At 42.9% G+C, this 22,233-nt stretch overlaps 1 protein-coding gene across 1 annotated transcript in view; it reads right to left on the bottom strand.

The window, feature by feature from the left end:
- tmem117 (transmembrane protein 117) overlaps positions 1-22,233 on the bottom strand; it is a 42,781-nt gene that overhangs the window by 6,000 nt on the left and 14,548 nt on the right. Inside the window, exons 2-5 of the mRNA XM_062389280.1 lie at positions 18,673-18,805; positions 8,264-8,363; positions 4,969-5,066; positions 2,648-2,807 (exon numbers count right to left, since the gene is read on the bottom strand). Coding sequence (XP_062245264.1) covers positions 2,648-2,807; positions 4,969-5,066; positions 8,264-8,363; positions 18,673-18,805 — 491 coding nt within the window. The remainder of the gene's footprint in view (positions 1-2,647; positions 2,808-4,968; positions 5,067-8,263; positions 8,364-18,672; positions 18,806-22,233) is intronic.

The following is a 22,233-nucleotide window of genomic DNA, read 5'->3' as shown; positions in this document are numbered from 1 at the left end:
GACAGTAAATCATTGAGTTTCTATAAAACATAGTTGGGCCCGACCAATATGGATTTTTAAGGGCCGATGCCGATCCAGCAATGTATCAGCCTTTCTATTTCTACTTTAAAAAATTGGCAGTGAATCCTAAGATGTCGTTATCAAGCCCATACGATAAAGAACTGTAATTGAGGTTTGATATTTTACAGTTTACCCATAAACTTTATTATAAATAACATGAAAATTTAATACGATAATACGATAGTACTCGTGTTAAGAGAATATCTTCTGTAAAATCAAGATAAAGGAAATTGATTTCTCTAAGTTTGAATGGTTTGAAAACAAAAGTTTGTAACAATTTATGTACTGTATGTTCATATTCCTTTTATTCCAACATACTAACTTGCAGCTTGTTTGTGATAAATTATGTAATTATATCAAGAGGACACTGGACATGGTTCCTTTCATTTAAGAACAATTTATATTATTAAATAATAGGAATAGTAAATACCACAATTGGTAAAAATAATTTCCTTGCCACTATATATTTGCCATTCACGTATGTTATTGTAACTAGATACTTTGCATTATGAAAGCATGACAAATAAATGGTAAACAAACATGACACACACTCACACAGACCCATACAGAGGGGAAATGTAATATTTCCTTTACTGATCTGACTTAATCATCTCACAAATCAACCTACAGGAAAAAAACAGCTCTCCATTCACCCTCAGTTTCTGTACAGAGTGTGTTGCTGCATGTTATTAGCGCATTCCTGCATCCACTATCCTCATGCGATCCAGAGTTGTCCCATGCCAATATCTATGTACAGCGAACAGCTTGGTGATGCCCCCCTGGATATTAATTAAGGCCTCCTCTGCTCTTCCATAGCTGTAGTAGCTGTTGCTATAGCATTACCAGGCATGGCATTTAACCCAGACACCTCCCTCTATCACTCCCTCCCACAAAAAAAGTCTCTGTAACATATACAGGAAGAGTGAGTCAGCGACTAATCTATATATGTAAACATGTACGTGCATATACACAGTCAGCTGGAGAGATGAAGAGAAAGAGTACAATTATACATAAAATATATTTACAAAAAAAGTAAAACCCTGCTTGAAGGCAAATCCAGACAGGTCATCAATTGGGGGAATTAATTAGTTTGAGAACAACAACACCAACCTTTTCTCATGGACGTAAGAGATTAACTGTGGCACCCTGCGCTCCAAAGATGGAGGAGAATAAAGCTGCTAGGAAAAGCTGGATGCGTTTTTATTGACTGGTGGAACACAGGGATGGCCGCCAGCGGATGGCCTCTGTAACAGCGCAAATCAACTCAAACTCATAAATAACTGTAGTAAATGTTCTTGCTGTACACTATGCAGAAAATGAGAAGGGCCGGCGTACACAAATCGAGCGAGTGCGCAAGCAGGGGTATTATATAGCGCCGGGTTCAAGGGAGAGGGAGTCGCAGGTTCAGCGCGGCACGGGGGGTCAAACGGAGATGTCAAAACAGGCACTTTGTGTTAATGTCCGGTCTGGGAACGGAGGACGATACGGTCAGGAAGGTGAAAAAAGCTGTGCCAAGCAAGACAAGAGGGAAAAAGCTTGAATATACTGTAGACTAAGCTGTTGCTATACATCTGCATAATTACAATAATTGAGTAAATGAATGAGAAAAACCAGAGTGCACAGTAATTACTGCCCAGAGCAGCCAGAATCCCTCCTTAAAATAACAAATTGTTTTATAAACAAGACGAGGACTCACTTTCACTGGTACAGCTGCTCTAACACATATCACCATGGGAATTACAACAGTGCCGTTCCTCCCAGGTTTCTGAGGAGAGACGTGTTTGTAACACTAGAAGATGTTCTCTCATGCAGTTGCCGGCTCTCAGTAATTAGCATAGTCAACAGAGTGTAAACGTGTATTTGGAGGACACCAAATGTTCGTCTCGCAACGAGCAATCTAAAACCCATCAGCAGGGCGGAGTGAAATATGACCATTAAGTGTTTTGGAGGAGACGAGTCGTGCTCAATGAGACTAGTCGCAGTCCAACCCACAAACATGATTGGCCTGCAGCTCTGGCTCCTGACTAGTGGGCATTGGGACAAAATATTTTCCTCAGTCTCCTCATACACAGTTATGAGTTGTCTTTTTACCCAGACAAACACATTTACATATTCATGAGCCACTGACACAGGCTTTATTGATGTATGCTCTCCTGTGGGAGGGAGGACATTGCGAAAGGGTGAGGGGGGGGGGGGGGGGGAGACGAGGGGAGGAAGAGAAAGCGAGAAAAACTCCAATCTTGTGAGTCATCAAGGAAATAAACTAAGCTCAGGGGGAAATAACGGAGGGAGAGGGTGAGTTCATCGCCAAAGCCTGGGAAAGTGGGTGGGGGGGGGCGTTGAGGAGTAAACAACAGTTTGTGTATCTATAGATGAGCTGTTGTGAGTGTGTGTGTGTGTGGGTTTGTGTCCATGCCAGCTGAAAGTGATCAAACACCCGTCTCATTGCTCTGTGCCGCAGTGGCCCATTGATGAATAGGATTTTGGGAGGGGCGGGTGTTGGGGGCTGGCAGGATGGGAAGGGGAGTAAGCCAAGAAATGTCCCAGCTTTTTTTTTATTTTAATTGGCCACAGGGGAGCGGTATACCTGCATGACAATGAGAAGGTCGAAGACCAAGATAAAGGAGGCCAGGAAGGCTCTGGAGACCTCATCGCTGGGCAGGAAGCCGCGGTTCAGGTTGTCCCAGCTGATCCAGTCCGTACTGATGACCAGAACCACTACCGACGTCAGAGAGAAGAGCACCGCCCTGCAGGAGAGGAAGAGGAAGATGAGAGGAGAGGAGAGGAGAGGAGAGGAGAGACATAGGGAGAAAGAAAGGGAAGGACAGATGAAGAAGAAACAAGAACGGGGGAGGAGAGAAGTGAAAGGAAAAGGGAGAAGAATAGATTAAAGGCAAGGAGAGGAAAGAGAAAGGAAAGGGTAAAATATGAAATGAGGAAGGAAGCAAGGGAGAGGACGGGATCACCAAGAAGGGAAAAGAGGAGAGACAAGGAAACATAGATGAAGGATATGAGGAGAGAAAAAAGAAGGGGAAGGAGAAAAGTGAAAGGAAAAGGGAGGACATAGTAGGACATGTGAGGAAGGAAAGGAAATGAAAGAAGGAACCAGCAAGGAAGGAGAAATGATGAGGGAGAAAGGAAAAGTATAGATGAAGAACAGGAGTAAAGAAAGAAGAAAGAGGCAAGGACGGACGTGGTAGGAAAAGAAAGAAGAGAAGAGAGGCAAGAAGAGGAGAGAGAGCAGAGGAGGGGTAAGGAAGGAAAAAGGAGGAGATGGAATGAAAGAAAAGAGAGCAGAGGGGGGAGAATCTGAATGACGTGAATTAAAAAGTACAAGACCTTGAATAAAACATGTATAATTGTATAACTTCAATCTGGATGAGGTGCACAGTGGCTATTGCGCATCCCAGAAGACAAACAACCCTCCGACGTCAATTACAAGAGGAGATAAATCAAACACGATCCACTTTCTCTTCTCACCGGCTCATTGTATCCAACAACCCTTTCACCTGCATTTGAAAAATGGCTGTGGATAAAGCTTCCAGGAAGATGAAGCCGCAGAGAGGAGAAACTGTCTGTGTGCAGAGACAATGCAATTCACAACCCGCCGCTGCACACATCTCCATGTATTTACATATTTAACAGGAGCCAAAACGTTTCAGTCACCTGCAGCTGCCGGTGAATTCCTGCTTGTTTATGTCACATTGCGGTAATTCTGCGTTCGCTGTTTACTGGCCAGTTCCTCAACCGTCTGAAGAGCGGCACAAAGACAAATGTTGTCGTGTTATTCTCCGCTGTGATGAGTCTCAATGTCACCCAGCGATTACTGTGGCGGTTTGCATCCCAACGCCACACGTCGGCTGGCGGCACTGCAGATAGCGTGTGCCGGCTCTTATCCCATTTCAACTGTTAGGCAGAGGGACGTTTTGGGGGATTTTATTATTCCACATGGACGTTCTGTCTTTGACCGGGACCCCTCGGCTGCGTATCGACGAGACGCACGCCAGCGACGCGTTCTTTTAATCATATTTCAAGCTCTGAATTCCAAATGATGGCTCTTCAAATCTGGCATTGATTGTGACAGTGACAGTTGGCGCGTCCGTTCGATAAAATGACGGGCTGCTGAGAAAGTCGCAGAAACAATTTGTCTGCTTGCATTCTAATCACAGGCAATCGATGCTCAGAGAGGAAATGTTAAAACGCCGGGGTTTGAGACGTTTGAGTCTGGAGTTGTCAGTGTACGTATCAAGCACACGTCAGACTGTTTCATCCTCTTCCTCTTCTTTACTTCTCACAGAGGGCCCTAAAATAACCCGCCACAGAAGGCGTTAGCGTGGCGTATTTGACTGACAGCAGCGAGCCGAGTGAGTGAACCCTGCTGGGACCTTGCGCCCGACTGTGTAACACATCCATACAGAGCACAATTTTACACGGCTTTCTAGTAATGTGCATATCAGACGATTTGTTTAGCGGTTATCGGAAAGGGTCACGGTTTGTGGCGCGAGAACGAAAAACAAAGGCGGGGTTATGGTTCGCCCCATGACCTTGCTGTGTCCATTGATTTTCACCCTGTTCTTCTAATTAAAGGTGCTGACACTGAGTGAGGGAAGATTAACACGGCTATTGACTGCGTGTATCCCTGCACTGGGCTGGAGGAACTACGTAACACACACACATGCACACACACAGAGCCTCATCGGACTATATATAATAAATTCAGTGAGCTTGAAGGTAGTAAAAATGTCCACTACTGGTTGATGGTTTACTATTTTGCGAGTTTTTGTGTAATCTTGCTTAAAACAAACAAATAAGCAGACATAGTTGAAAACATAATCTCCTTGATGAATATTTGAGGTGTATAAGTTGACACGTATATGCATGGGGTTAGAGACAATTATTTCTACATACCAGAAGAGAACAATCCTGTTGTTGCCTTGTTTCCAGAACCTCCTGGCTGCTTTGCCCCAGTCTGGATAGTGCTGATCCTGGAGCATCATGTCTGTCACCTGCAGAATTGAAGATGCATAAAAATGACTGAATTCATTGGATGTAAAGGAAATGAATCTGTAGGACAGTTAATCTTATCATGGCCTAGAGAACGCAAACAGGAAAAATAGCTCATATGGCTTCAAGAGTAACCTTTGAAACTGGTCCAACACTTTTAGAATGAGCTGGACCGTGTGCCAGCAGCGTCAGGGGCTGATCTCACTAATGCACTATAGTGTCTGAATGGGAGTGAATCCCTGCAGCCATGTCCCAGAACTCTGGTGGGAAACCTTCCCAATAGAATGGAAATTAAATAACAGCAGGTAAACACTAAAAGGTTTTGGAATGAGCTACTCAACAATCACATATTGATTTAATTTGGGTGTCCACATCCACATCCGGAAGGGAAGTTGGTGAATTAGACCCTAAATAACAGTTTTTAAATATAAGAAAGTGTTAACGTAAGAGAATTCACTGTCCCACTATCTGGTTGATTGAATACATGTTAATAACACACAGTTTAATTATACATAATGCTAACAACTGCTAATAAATAATAATAAACGATAATCAATAATGCTTTTATATATATACATTAGGAATGTAGCTATATGGCTATTTAAATTATTTTATTTCCAGTATCATTGACTAAAGCCCAGCACTCAACACTAGTTTGACTGCACCAAATGAACATCCCCCTCGTGAACACATTGTTTCATAGGAAGAGAAAACTGCAAACAATCCTGCGAGCAGCTTGCACTTCTTTTATTCTGATCTTGTTTCATGGTTTCTCAACTTCCTGCAATTGGTCAGAAAGTGATTAAAACAAGAATTTTTTATTAAATTAACCAAACCATGGTTCGGTTTGATCCGAAACAAAACTTACTCTTCTGGTTGGACCACGCTTGTTATTTTGGTTCAGGCTAAACTGAAAAGTGAGATTGTCCGAAAAAAACAGTGTAGATGTGAAAGCGCCCTAACCCTTCATCTGTGACTGAGACTATGATCAATATAAATATTGGCATGATGAGATTGTGCCTAATGTTTTCACATTATAAACTTTAATGTCATTTAAATGATTTGATTCCCCGCATGGATTAAGAAATGGATACAAAAAGAAAACAATTCTTTACACTGTGTGGAGTAGCGGCATGGAGAGGCAAGGTCGATTTGTCAATAAAGTGCCTCACTGCAGATATTGTAGCTCGTGTGAGAAAAAGATCCTGAATCAGGCAATCTGTGAGATGTTTCTGGGATCCTGCAGCATTACAAAAACAGACACTTCCTGTCCGCTCATCTGGTGAAGACACGCTTTAAATCTGCGATGCGTAGGAGACACAGAGGTCATCTTCAAGTGCCTTGTTGAATTAATTGAATTAAAAAAAAACAACTTGTGAGTAATTTCCGGAATCAGCACTTTGCCATGGCCTTACTTCCACTCTCTCTCTCACACACACGCACACACACACGCACACCTACACACCTACTCACAAACACACACACACGCACACACACACAAACACACACACACAAGCACACACCCCTGTCTCCCTGATTCACTTCCTCACTCGCTGCTTCCCTTCCAAACAGACTTCTCTTTCCCCTTCACCTCCGTTTCTCACTCCTCCTCCTTCGTCTCTCCTTCTCTGCAGCATGTTCTTGTTGAATACTAATGTGACCTGGAGAGGGAGCTTGTCAGTTTTTCTCATCTGTGTGCATGCCGGTGTCAGAGCCCCACTCCTCCCACCACAGGTAGTCCACTCCCACTGGAGCTCTGCTCTTCTCTTTATGTTGACAAATGAACAGAGGTACGTTTCTCCTCTAATATACTCTCTCCCTCCCTGTCCATTCATTGTTTCCACTGACCCTCCATAGATCACATCCCCATGTTACCCTGAGGATTTGAACTGGGCTGGTGTGGAGCTCTAATGGTTGAGGGGATGGACCTGACCGAGAAATTCGATGAGTGTGTGAAAAATGGCTTTAAATTGCTTCAATCATAAAACCCTAAGGGTTTAATGAACCTTTTTTGTGATCTAAAAACAGGATTAAAAGTGGCCACACTTGAAGCCCTTCAAAGTTTATGACAAACAATTTAAAAAAAACTGTGGCGGTATAAATTCTATTTTTGTATCTTTAACACCGGTGAACCAGAAATAACCATATTTGGTAGAGGGTAGACGCCACCTTCAAGTCTGACACTAACAATTGTGGTAAAACTCAATCAGACCTGTGCGTAGCAGAGGCTACACTGAGCTAAATGCTAATGTATTTATGGCCCTTGACCACAACTACAGCTGGAGTTGACACATGAAACAGTTAGCATGTTAGCATTCAAGAGAATGGCTAGTAAACATGCTAACATTTAGCTTCAGCTATGTATAAAACCCCAACATTTTTTTGGTATCACCTGCAAAGTGAACCAGAAAATTGAAAAATGTATCACCAGTACTTCATTTTATTTAGATTTGGCTGCAACACTGTTTACCCCTGAGACTCCTAAAGTGTTTTGTGGACTTAAACACTTCACCCACCCCAGTGAGCAGCATAGTGGTGAGTAGAAAATGAGTGAATTTTGAATTTTTTTGGTGAACTATCCCTTTAACCCTGCCTCCTCCGTGTTAGTGAATGGGACATGTCAAAGTACACGGCTGCCATTATAGGTAGTTATCACCTTGTTATTTGTCCAAATGTTTTTTTCTGGAAAATTTGATTAAATAAGGTATTTAATGCTTTCAAATTCAGGGCGAGACAGACTGACATATGATTGGTCAAGTGCTTGGAGATGGATGGACATCTTGTTCATCTTTATCTATGATCAAGGTAGAGACTTTATAAATTTAAGTATTTGGTCTTTGTTTAGTAAATCAAAAATAACCATGTCTTCTTAGTCATGTTTTTAAAAAGCCTTTTTTTATACCCCTTTTCAAAATCTAAAATCATGCTGGTATATCACATTTATTTTTGTTGGGCATTAATATTACCCACGCAAGAAAAAGAGTAAATTTAGTGTTAAATCTGACATCAGAAAAATAAATATCTTTATGTTATCAACTCACGCTGCCAGCTATGCTAAACATATTACTTTATGATAATATGTCTTTGATAAAATCAGAAATGTTTCAATATAAATGTCTGAACAGGGTGATACAAAATTAAATCACACTTTTAATAAATGCAAACTTATCAGATGTTAACATAAAAGCTGGAATCTCACCATCCAAGCAGTGACAAAGTCTCCCATCCAGGTCCCCACGGCAGCGATCTTCATAAAGCTCTCATTCCTGATGCCCATGTACTCAGTCACCATGTGAGGCCTGCAAGGACAAAGACCCAGAGTGAGGAGGACATAAAACATGTAGTGTGGGTTATGAGGCAGCCAGAAAAGGAAGGAAACACAAAGGGCCAACAGAGGCAGAGTCAATGCAGGTCGAAAGAGAAACGGTCACCCCGGCTAAGTATCATGATGCTAGTTGTCAGAGCCAATCAATATCAATCTAATCCTGTGAAAACAATGAGCGATGGCTCCCCCTTCCAAAAAGCCCTGAGGATTGTAAACAATTTACGGCTGCACGATGGAGTTTATGCAGTATCACCACTTTCATTTGGTCCTGCAGTGTTTTCCAAATGATCTATTTGTTTGGCAAATGTGTCTCATGTCTCGTTGATTTCAAATCAACCCGGCTGACCCAATGGGATCCCTCATGTTCAGGTGCTGGATCTGAGTGGGCTCGCTTAATCCCAACCGCTGCTGCACAGAAGGGAAACACTGACTGAGCCAAAACACCATTAGAGGAACAATCTCACATACTACAGTGTCTAATAAGAAATGACATGCTTTCTCTGTGGAGTCCTGGCTACGCCTTCATCTCTGTACAGTAAGTGAAGATGAGAAGCTTTTGTTCGGCCCCGCAAACCCACCCACCCAACAGACACACACACACACACACACACACACACACCACTCCATTTTCTCAAGGTAATAGCACAGGGAGGGAGGGGAAAAGTGGGTCAGTCGCCTCCTATATGGGACTTGTGGCGGCGAGAGAGTCGGAGAGCAGAGGGGAGCGAGGAGGCCCGTTTGATCTGGCAGTCAGTGTCAGTGGAGCAGGTGGGCGCCTCTCACCCCCCACAGGTCACACTCATGAATATAATAGATGGCGCTGGATAGAGCTCTGGCTGTGGCTTTCATGGGGTCGTATTTGAAGTCAATGGCTCCATTCGTCTTTGTTTTCCCTGGTCATTTTCTGGCCATGAGCAAACAACAATAAAAAATGTTATCTACTGCACAGCGGGCTCTGGGAAAACCTGGCCTGCAACCTCGCCGGTAGTTACTCTCATTTCCAGTCCATCTTTTAGCTGATTGCATTACCAGTCCCGTTCGGTGTGTTCTTCACTTTGTCAGGAAGTCGTCACACAAACAAACAATCTATTGGAAGTGGAGGGTTAGGCTTAAGAGCTATTAGCTATTGATTTTAAATTATACTAATTGCTCGTGTCTTTTCACATAATGTGTTCAGATCCAGAAAGCATAATAAATGCTCACAGGCAAAACACAGAACAATCCTGATTAATTGTGGCAAGCCAGTAACCAAAACCGCCAACGGTTCCTTAACAACCTGTTTACTGCGATTGTGCGACAAATACTCTTCCCCGGAAGGAAACGTTATAAATCATATGTCATCAATGCAGCATGCGTTTAACAGATTTGACAGGACTTTATTGACGAAAACGCGCAGTACCGCGGGTGACGTATCGCTCCACTCAAAACTGCAAATAAAATGGCCTTGATTGGAATGGCGATTTATATCTGCATTAAGTCAGTTAGACATTCAGTGGCTTGGCAATGCTCCAGTTACCAAGGAGATCCCATTGGGAGTCATTTACCCGCAGCTAAATTCGAATCAATACTTCTGGAAATGCTCCCTGGCACCACATGCTATGCCTTAAATCTAAAGTAAAAAATATCCCCCGCTCCCAACCCCTGCCCTTCTCACATATTTAATTGAGCAAATGTTACCCCTGTGCTTTTTCCTTTTTTGCTGAGTACCTATGATGAGTTTGGGGACTCTTTGCACGGCATGATCACAGGCAGAACTCCCTGACTTATTCATACCGACTGAAAATTTAATGGCCTTTAGAGCCGGGTTGACCTAATGAGAGAATTCAGTGTAGTGGAACATCAGTACAGTAGCACCATGAATAATCAGCCCCAAAATGGCTCCCGTGGCTTAATCGCAGAGCCAGTGGCGGTGGCGGTGCCAGCCGGCCGGCTCAGCCAGCTTTGACCCTCAGTGGAATGTTATCAGGTTTCCAACACTTGTTCGGACATAATATTCAATGACATTTCGATGCCTTTCAAAGTCTTGTTCCGGCCCATGCAAGAAATTACAATTTTGCGCTACAGAGGTTACAAAGTTTGAGAGTTTGAGAAAGTTTGGAGGTTGCTCTGGTTTGACAATAAGCAGGAGAAAAGGCAATTTGACTGTTGCATTAAAGTGATCACCTCCTGGTTTGATTTTGGAGCTAGGTGCTCAGAAGACATTGCTCATTTACTTACTGTACTAATAACAATATCTATGTTTATGATGCAGCTGAAATTTCTGGTACTTCTCTTTAGTATCTATGTTTGTTCAACTACAAATTTTCTTGTTCATAATTTCATCTACATTCAATGCAGTCAAACTGGTGTTTTTTGTATTTTTCAACTGAAACTAGATCCTCTACTGTGCACCAGATTTTATCTTTGTGATAAATTTCACGTTGAGAACTGTTTATTGTTATTATTATTATAGTTTGTGACTCTCTGTGGAATTGCTGTGGTGACAATTAGGGCTGCAAAAATCTGGAGTGAGGAGGTGAGACGTTGTTACAATCAGGGCTTTCTCATTAGGTGCAGAAATGTAAGGCTGCAACTAATGATTAAGCGATACATAATTATTATTTATAATATATTATAATTATAATTTTCCCAAGGCCTGAGGTAATGTCTTAAAAAGCACTCTGACAGTCCCAAACCAAATCGCTCAGTTCAAAGCAGCAACAAGATAATTTTCAAATGAAAACAATCTAAAGCCTAATTACAAGTGCTATTTGGTTTTGACTCTGCAGTTTGTGGTTTCAAGCCAGAGGCGTGTGGTGACGGTGGTATGGTCGCCTGCCAAGGGCTTCCGCCATCACAGGACAGTAGGTTGTATTACACTCTCTGAGCAGCTTTACTTCTTCAGGGCAGAACGGCTGCTACAGTGACTCGTGATGGGAATGTGGCGAGACGATAGCTAACTGATTAGCATGCTTACTTCACTATATTCAAAACTGGACAGAAATACATGTGAAACTAGATTATTACTGTGTGGAGTCCACACCCTTGCCAAGACCCAACAGTCCCATTATTACACAACATTTAAATTCATTAGATCCCGAATTTTATTTGGATCTGCACCACATGTCAGTCACACACTCATTAATATCAGTCTCCTACCCATGCCTGACTTATTCTAACAGATATCGCTCAAAATGTTTAAAAAAATGAAGACTTAAAGAAAGTAAGTGAAAAACAACAAGCAGCATAATCCTGCTAAATATTAGATGAATAAACAAACAACGATAACACGCAAACGAAAACATAATACTAATTGGTGGTAGTTACAAGTGTCGATATTGACGTTTCCACTGCTGGAGATCACTTTTTACTTATGAAGAACCTTCTTTTAGGAAAACTGTTTTCAATATATTAAGTGTTGATTGAGCAATCCATCTTATCAACTAACAATTTCAGCACTGAAGACAACAAAATTAAATATTCAAATGTTTTACTCACACTAAAATCAATATATTTAGTGTGTGTAACACAGGGTTCAATGCCTCAAAAGCATCAGATGGTTTATTGTTGCATGTGTGGTTATAGAATATGTTGCTGTATAATAAAATAAGACTGATTTGCCTATGGGGCCCATAAAGATAAATGTAATAATATGAAAACACGGCTAATTACTCTTTTAAATGTGTAGCCACTGTAGCTAAATGAAAAAGAACAGCACTGTTGGTAATGAAATGGCTTTGCAAAAGATTATTAAATTACATCTAAACATATTAAAGGTTTTCCCACCCTTTCAGCCACACTGCGGCACAAAGCCAAACACATACAAGCAGCTCTACAGCTCCATACGTTCACCGACTTAAAGGACAGGATTTATGGTTTAATTTTATTTCCATCCAAGTCCCAACTCCGGAATTTTCGAGGCCCACAGGAGTCCTGATAATTACGGTTATAAAACAGCATGCTGCGGAGCTCTCACTGCTCTCACTGACTCTTTCTACTGTTTTTTCACTGTCCACTCGGGGGTCTATTCTGTCACGCTGGGTTTAATAAACTCACTTTCTCCGTCAGACAACCAGCAACTTAGCGACCGAGGCATCCGAGCGGTCTCCCCTGTCCTCTATAAAGCCTGGACTCATTCGAGGCATTTAAGTTTGACCTTGGCATTGAAATGCATTGCCCGTCTCTTCCCTGCGCACTACACTACCTGGCGTCATATTTGCAGTCCACGGTGCTGAGCTGCATGTTAGCAGCGCGCTTAAAGCTGCAGATACACACTGTGGTCACTACCACTGTAGCATCTCTCACAGCAACTTAAACCCTCAATCTCTACACATCACAGAATCGGACCACGTATTGTATTGAACTGGCTGTGGATTGAGTCCTTTAGTCCTTATCAGTCCCCCGGCTCAGGAATGGGAGTGAATACCTGTGTCACACCTTCCATTCACTATCTGCTTACTACAGAGTGTCCGAAACCAGGTCTCTATGTGTACCTTGATACTGAGCAAGTTGAAATGGACATTAGTGTCCCCAACAAGTCCAAGTCCTCCAAAGTATACAATAAATACAACTTTTTAGGACCACACATCATTCACTGGGTTTTTAAAGGTTAACACAGCCACTTGGTTGTTTATGGAACAGTAGTGGTCTTGGTTCAGAGATTCTAACATTGACTGACTAAAAGAAATGAGCAACAGCCACTTGCAGTTTGACATTTTGTCGACCACTCCAACCTGACCTCTCTCAACAGAATATATCAGTCTGCAATACGGTGGTCACTCTTAATGGAAAATGTGTTCAGTGTTATTTGTCAGTCTGTCTGTGTGTCATTCAATCTTGACAGCCGTACTTCACATTTCCATTGTGGACATAAACACATGTTGAATTTAGAAACATGGTGAGCTTCAGGACTTCAGACAGAAACAAGAGACACTACATTTTCTCTGGTGTCCGATCGCTCTCTGCAATGTTCACAGGTGTGTCTTCAGCATCATGTTTCTGTTGTCACATCACATTGGTTTTAGCAGTTCTACAGAGGACAATTGATTTGGTTCCCATCTTTTATCTCGTAATGTTCTCCTACAAATTTTCTGTATGTGGACAGATAAAGACAACCATGTATAATATAACATTACTGTTTAAAGACACTTGTTTTGACTTACCTTGAATATCCTTGTCTATACACATCCTGTATCTGTCCTTTGAAAACCTTGGAGGTCCAACATTTAAACAGTTTTTGAGCTAAGTGACAAAAGCCTAACCCTAACCCTAACCCTAACCCATTTTTTAGCTATGATTCAATGAAGAACACCAAATAATTAAAAATGTTTTCTTTAATTTAAGATAAATCTTAAAATATAGTGAAACAATTATGAACAATCAGTGGGTCCGTCCATCCATCCGCCAACTGGGTGAGGCGCTTGGTTCACCCTGTCACAGGGCCGACAACCATTCAAACTCACATTCACACCTACAGTCAGTTTAGAGTCTCCAATGAAATGTCAGCTTTTTAAACAGCAGTAAATGAATGCATCAAGGGAACACACGATTTATAATTGTTGAGTTTTCAAACGATGGATTTGAAATATTATCAGAGATATTAATTGTTGTAGTGAAACATAAGGAAGGGATCACATGACTGAGTGGAGTGTAGTTATGTGGAACTGCACACAAACATGCACACATGCATGGACAATCCATCTGTCCTGCTCCGACACAGCGACTCATTCAGTACACACACACTATAATACACACACTGTATATTCCCAGTGTACACATGTTGCTGTCAAGGTTTTGATGTTTATTGTTTACGACGGCTGCTGCTCCTCTTTATGTGACAGTGACGTATGTAGAGGGGCGTCGCCGCTGACGCTCCGCCCCTCTGTCCCAGAAGAAAACATAGGATCGTACAATCCGAGATGAAACTACTGACCTCGCTGTGTCAGAAATGTTCTGTCAATAGACAGAAAATGACATTTTATTAGGGCTTTACACTAACTAACTACAAAAGTCATTGGATACGTAGTGAGAGGGACCTACTTAATGTTCATGAGTGAGAGTGTGATAGACAGCAGGAGATATGCTTGGACGGTCGGTGAGGTATTGTGAAAAGAACGAGAGAAGTTCAGTGAGGGAGGCAAAAGAGAACTGGGTCGGACACCGTCTTTAGATTTATTTTGTTTTGTCGCCATCATCGCAAAGACAAAACTGTTAACATATTTAAACACAATAATACCTAATTATTATTTAATGTAGGGCCGCAATTAATGAGTAGTCAGTTTTATCTGACAAATATTCTTTTGATAAGTTGATGAAAATTGTACATCACAACAGTCTGTAAGTAAAGTCTACAGCCAAGTATCATTCTTCTGTCACATAAAGCAAAGGAAGCCATGAAATGACCCAATGTTCAGGATCATTTACTGAAGTAGTTGATACATTTTCAGTCATTCATCGAATTACATTAGATCTTCATGTCACAAGCCCCATAGAAATGATTTCAAACAATCCTGGATCACCTTTGTCCGTATCAGTGTCAAAATTTGTAACGTCATACCGCCAAATTTGATGGAAATCCTTTCCTGGGCAAAACCACAGCTTCCTCGGTGGATGTATAATTTCTCGTTGAGACGCTGGGGAATATTAAAGATGTTTGTCCTTGTGAATCAGTTGTGCCATGATACTGATCAATGTAGAGTTATCATGGTCAAAACATCACGATATCGTGTATTACAAAATAAAGTTTGTGTGTTTACAACTCCCTGCACAATTTGACAATGTCAGCAAAGTCTTTAAGAGGATGATAAGTTTAGATAATGATATTTTCAGATAATCCAGAAATTTGGTTTTAGAAGCCATATGACTCGTGTGCCTTTGTTGACACAGTGAGTTAACTCTGCAACCTCCTCTACTAATTGAATTAAACTACTCTAGTTCAAATCCCCTTTTTAATTACCTACGTCTTTCTGTAACCATCCACTCAGCTTGAATATAGCGAACAGACAGATTGTTTGACATACATATAAGTGTTGAGCAAACACTGAATCATTAGACAATGCTGCTGCACTGTATAGGGAGCGGCGCGTTCCCGGCCTGCCTGCTTGCAACAGGAGGCATCTACATACCATAACATGCTATTTACTCAGCCCTTGAAATCCACTTGTCCATGGAATTACTGCAGCTTAGTGCCAGACAAGCAAACAGACAGACGAGGGGGACTGGAGCGCACGCGGCACAAAGGATCGTGGAAAACAAAGATAAATACCCTTACACGATGGGGTCTGATCGCGCCCGGGGTATCGCTGTAGTAAAATGCCACATCCAATCATTCTTTTTCCTCATGACAGAGATCCTCTAAGTGACCCACCCCTTCGCTCTCTGCCTCATGCTCCTTGTTTCCCCTTCTTCCTGACAATCCATAAATTTATTCCTCTACAGAAATAAGAAGGTATAGACAACATTATATACCTTTACAGTCCCTGTTCCACCTCAGATCCTCATTAGATCTGCACGTGCTCCCTACCTCTGTGCACCTTCACACTACTTTACCACCCCCTTTCTCTAAATTAGTCGAGATTAATGTGTACGCCGTGCGTTGGGCCGTCCTAATTAAATAACACCACCTAATTAGGGGCTGATTTTGGCTGGTAATGGCCCTGTAAAATGGCGGAGTGGGATTGTGTGGCGTGACAGAACATTCATGAAGCCCGTCAAAATCCCTGGGCGGTCACACTCCCCTGCTTTCGCACAAACAGCCCCCCCCTCTTAATCTGACAGTTACATTAAAATGCAAATAGCCCAGATGTGAGGGTTTGGTAACAAGTGTGGATTACAGCTCCCGGGGAGCCACAATGGGGCTCCCCCCTCCCCTGATATGACATAAGCCAGGTAACAGGTTGATAGCTGTTGACCTGGAAGTGGCTGTTTAAATATTAGCTGACACACTGTTAGACTCGTGTAAGATTACGCAGTGTGGAAATCTCTTTGAGCCAGGAGATAATGGCTCTGATGGGCCGATTTTACATGACTAATCATGAGTAAATAAGTCTCATGCAAAAAAGATACACACGCTCCCTTATCAGTGATTGTTGACTGTCCTGATGGGGCCGTTTATCTCCTTTCCTCGTGGATGTGGCTTTAATTAAATCAAGCTCAAGACCGACTGAAAGGTCGAAGAAAATTAAAGCATATTAATGAGCGGGGGGGCACGGGCGGCACACAGCATCAGGTCTGGGAGACAGCAGGGAAACAGACGCCAGACCCCCTCCTCCGATCCTGTCATGCCCCACACACACACACACACAAACACAAACACACACACACTGGCTCTGACAGTTAACTTGAGCAAAGTGTGAGACGTGAACAATATTGTGTGATATGTGATGTGTGGCCGTGTGTGTGTGTGTGTGTGTGTGTGTGTGTGTGTGCGAGAGAGAGACACACTTAGTAGCCACCAGAAGAGCATCCCCCGCAGTGCACCATCGTGGCAAGATGTCAAAGCCGGGGAAACCCAATGCCAAGAAACCTACCCTTTCAAAAAAAAATACATTGCAGTAATAATACTCCACAGCGGCTTGTTCTTTCAGCACAATTAAAAGAAAAACATCATTCATTCCCACAAGGGGTGTGGGGGGGGGGGGGGGGGGGGGGCTGCAGCCACAAAGGGATATTGTAGTTTTTCTTTGTGCTGTGGCAAAAAGAGAATACTACAACAGTTTCACTGTGGGGTGAGGGGAGGGAGGTAGAGGTATACGCAAGACTTTGGACATGTAAAGACTTTCACTGTTTCACTGCATCATCAGGGCTGGAGCACTTCTCCTTCCTCACTCCCTCCCTCCTTCCCTCCCTCCCCAGCCTCAGTCACCACTCCCTGCACTCTGCTGAATTCATGCTCTCGCAGCCCCGGAGAGCGTCTTGCCGAAGAGGGGGCCGTCCTGGCAGAGTGTGAACACTGCTCCTACACGTCGGACCTGAACAGAGACGTGAACACTAATGGTCTTTGGCAGGGCCCGGGTCCTTGGTGGACACACTGTCGGAGCAGAAAGAAAACAAGCAGGAAAGGTGAACAGGGATGGAGGGCGGAGGGCGGATGAGTGCAGGGAGCGACCAGGTGTCTTAGCAGGTTCACTCTCTTTACAACAGCGCCATCTGTCTTTGAAGAGAGAGCTTTGCATCGAATCGTGGATGGGTTTTAATGGTGTTGTAACTGTTTAATAAGCTGTTATGTTTTTATATCTGGACAACTGATGTAGCCAGTTTAAATTGGGACTCACGCATGTCAGACATAAATCACATGTTATGTCTGTGACTCATTATTTTCTCTTACTCTCATTGTCTACAAAGGGATCCCTTCCCTCCGGGCTTCAAGGCCCAAACAAGAAAAGGAACCCTCTTTGTGACAGATGCACTCAGTGTGACTGCAAATATAACTTTTCCCTGAGCAAGCGATATCCATCATCTCAGCGGACCTGCTCCTCCGCTCAGCTGCTCGCTTCACGCTTTTTTTATTTTTTTCCCTCGGACGACCGGAGAAGAACAGACAAGATGGATGCCAGAGTCTCCGCGCTGGGCCAGAGTGACAGATGGGCTGATTATACAAACCCCATCCCTCGGGCCATAGTGAAGCACAACACCTTGCCTGCTAAGCTAATGGCCTTCATCTGCCTTCACCTTAAAGATGTAGTCGGTCGTTGTTGTTAATACCGAAGAGGAGCATCCTATAGACGGATCCCGTTATGGCCCCTGACCTCTATCCTGCCTGCCTGTACCCAAATAGACACCTGCCACACCGTTTCTTTGGAACAAAATGCTAAATCACCTTGCAGCAACCTCGCGTCAGGCTGCCTGTGCTTCAAGGGCATGTTTACCTTCCTCTGGACCGACACATTGCAAATGCATAAATGGATTCCTGTCACCGGCCTGATGTGTGGGTGTCAAGCTCTGCCACGCACAGTGGTTGCTTAACAGCTGAGTCTGAGCAACAGGAGCAAAAAAATAAATAAACGGGTTTACAAACGGAGAGACGTGAACGAAAGCGTCTCGGTTCGCAGCCAGAGAGGTGTCAGAAAATAAGTAAAGATCATGGGAGAATAAGTGTGGGCACTGAAGGTGATGTTTCAGGATTAACCCTTCGCCTGCTCCTACCTGTGATTTAAAGTCCGGGCTGATTAATCAGGCCGGTGTCGGGTCACTGTTGAGGCGAGACGTTTAGATCAATCACTCCAGCCGAAGGGGGAGCGCACAAGGTCTAACAAAATGGGGAGTAGAGAATGTGGATAAAAGGGAACGGAGAGGCAGAGACTTACCTCATGCCCCCAACCACCAGCAAGATAAGGTTGTAGATGTGTGAGAAGATGAAGAGGAAGAGGATGGCGCTGAAGAACATGGTCATCCAGGAGCCGTGATCCTCTCGGAACATTTTCAGGCGCAGGTATCGTCCTAAAAGGGAGCACGACAAGGACACAGGCGTCAGTGGTGGTTCAAACCCGCGTGTCAACCCACTAACATGGGCGCCTAGCGAAAATGAAGATGAAAGTAAATAAATTAGTCACACAGATCAATGGCGGACTATCCCGCTCCGGACACGTGCCCTTTAAAGTGGAATGAAGATTGAGGAGCACTTTGAGGCGTCACTTCCGCAAACCCACGAGTAATTGTCTTTTCCGGACCAACTTCAACAAGTCACTATGTCATCGTCAACGGCAGCAGAAGATATCCTTCACTGACTCTGGGTCTGCTGTCGGTGGACAGACGCTCGCCTTGTGCTTCATGATGCGTGTTCCACGTGATTAGAGAAATTATTCAAACATTTGTGACCTGTGGTGTTTTTTTTTTTTAATAAACTGTTCTGGCTCTGAATCAAATTATGGAGAAATATCTCCCTGGCAGATCATGAGATTGATTCGGAGAGACGCAGAGAATCACACAAGCTTGTCCCCTGCTGGCGGTCCTCATGGAGACACTGTTCATCAAGCCACTGTTAGCTTGGTGATGTATCTTTAGTTGCTACTTTTAGATGATGACAGACTTTGCTTTAGTGGATGCTACTGAACACAAATAGAAAGAAATATATTTTTTTGAATTCAAGGGCTCACATGTTTTTCTGGTGAGTATGTGATGAAACAGGATTATATAAATATAAATTATTGAGAGATCAGAAAATAACACAGTGAATAAATATTGTATGTTTACAGTAACTGCACAATATCTATCAAAGTCACTGATCTATTTAAAAACCCTGGTTCCTGTAAGGAATCTACTCTGTACATTTGTATGTCTGTTATTACCAACATCATTCAGATCTGGGTAAAATAGTATTTTAAAAAGTAAATTGCTTCGGAGATTTAAAATTTCCCATTCATAAAGTTGGAGGAAAGAGTTCAGTTTTAAAAGTCAATATTGAACAAGCCAAGATCATGATATTGTGATGTTCAGTCAGTAGTTAGTAAAATATTCAAACAAAGTTCACGAGAGGATTAGACTTAAATCAATGTACAGTTTTTGTTGACATTGAGGCATAGCTTTAAAGTCTGTCAGTGTCAACCACACATCAATTCACTAGATACAGATTTTTATTTGCACCGAATTGGACACATTCATAAACATATGTCCCCTAAACATGTCTTTTCATCAAGATTCATGAATTGTAGAACTGTAGAATTTCCCAATGTTAAAGACTGTGGGAAAAAAATATCCTTAACCCAACGCTGGTCCGGATACACACAAGAATGAAAACATACAAACGTGATCCTGCTAACTGGAGAAACAGATCGAATGCAATAATACAACACACCTTAATGTCTTAGTTATTAGAAGATGACAAAATGACCTTATGTTGTAGGATTACAGTATTTCACTTGTGCAGAAACCCCCCCCCCACACGCGTTGTCAAACTAACAGCCGGTTTAAACAACAAGATAACACTGTGTAGCAGCTTGCACAGCCAGCAGTGATCAGCTGTTAGTCAAGATGACAGCAGATAAGCTCAGCGGCAGCAGAACTCTCTTGGCTTCCCCCATCGCTCACGTGACCCAACCTGAAGGTCACAGCAGTCCATCAAGAGTCCCCCAGTTTACCCTCTTCCTGTCGAGGTCATGCATGTTTGTCAAACTCTGTGGCCTACATGCCTGTTGTGTTGAACACTCATGACATCCCTATGACATCATCACGGCCGTTTTCTCAGGCTTGGTCCTTCTTCCTTTGTAAATACTGAGAGGAAAAGTGATATTTCTTCATCTTCATCATTTTGCTTCATCACTCATGTGCAACACTAATTTCCACCTCTGTTTAATGGGGGGACAATAAAGAAAAAGGTAGAGGCCATGATCATTACTTTGATTCTACTATAGAATTTAAAAGGCGATTCAAATATTAGATACACACATAACTTGGCCACTCAAATAAAATGACGGACCTTACATGTTTTGCATAGAGAGTGATTTTGGGCCCAGCATCAGAACTAAAAGCTCCTTCTGGAGAAGACGTTATCCAGCCATTTTTACGTTGAACTCCATGGTGAGGTCGTCATGCGCTGAACCCCCCCCCACACACACACACACACACACCATCAAACGCTTCAAGGTTACTCAATCGACTGTTAATTAGGAGTGAGCTTGGTGATACACCCCTATTTCAACCACTTTACATATTGCTCACACACACACATTTCAAGGCTCTCCCTTTGCTTTGTCTCCCTGCGAGCTGTGATCTGCTGCCAGAAGCGGCCATCTTCCCTCCAAAAACTCTGTTTTTCTCTCAGTCAGCGTCCCTTTGAGTTATAGCACCTCAGAGAGCTCATTGTGTGTGTATGTGTGTGTGTGTGTGTGTGTTTGTGTGTGTACCCACAAGTCACGAAGATAGCGAAGCCGAATGCTCCATTTATTTTGCTATTACAGTCTCGCTGGTTGACTCTCCGACAGTTCTACATGCTGTTCAGTCTCAGCTTGCTCACTTCACGTTTTTCTCTGCATCGCACGATACAACAAAGATGTTTCGCTTCCTGTGGAGATGAGGATTGAGCTGAGTTTGAGTGCCGTTACAATGGATGCACCTCCTGTTGTAGGTTTAAATATACATATATATATATATTTAAATATTAAATATATAGGAAGTGTGTAGCATTTAGTGACAGCTAGTGGTGGAATTGCATTTTGCAACCGTTAGAATACCCCTCCCTCCCCCTCCCCTTTAGTTTGCCGTTAGTTTGTCCATTCTAGGCTACTGTCGAAACAAAACATGTCCGACTCTCTCTTTATATATATGAATACAGATGGAAGACATGAGAGCTCTCCAAAAAGCCAAATCATTTTAATCGCCATCTGGTTGCTGCCTGCAGTTTAGGTCATAAACCCAGAATCCTCCAGGTAAGCAGATAGGACACTATCCAACTTAAAAAGTCAAGGTGGTCGATGGGACCTCAATACTATGATTCAAATTAATTTACTACTTCCTTCGCATATGTTTACATTTCTATCATGTAGTTGAATCCGGGATATTCTCTTGATAATTCAACCTCAGACTTTCGGGACTTCAGTGTGGCCCAGTGTGAGGCCGCACCATACGTCTTCCGGCTCTGTGGTATTTCAGGGCTCATCACAGATGCATAATTGAATTGACTTGCATGGGTGAACTTAATTGCCTCCAGTGCCAATGAGCCCTGGCTCAGATGTAGGTGCACAGTGTGTATCGGCAGATCTGACTTTTAAAGCAGCGTGCCACGCCGCCGAGCACGGCCAGCCTCTCTCAGCCTCTCTCAGCCTCTCTCAGCCTATATGGGCGAGATTTAACTAGTGGGTGATTCAAGGCCGCTCGAGCGCCGTTTGAGTCACTGCACCTCCCGACAGTCGAGGACCCCGATAAGGAGTGAT

This window comes from Platichthys flesus, chromosome 6 (assembly GCF_949316205.1).
Source record: "Platichthys flesus chromosome 6, fPlaFle2.1, whole genome shotgun sequence".
NCBI lineage: Eukaryota > Metazoa > Chordata > Actinopteri > Pleuronectiformes > Pleuronectidae > Platichthys > Platichthys flesus.
The sequence above is the reverse complement of the archived record's forward strand: the minus strand, read 5'-3'. Positions and strand labels throughout refer to the sequence as shown.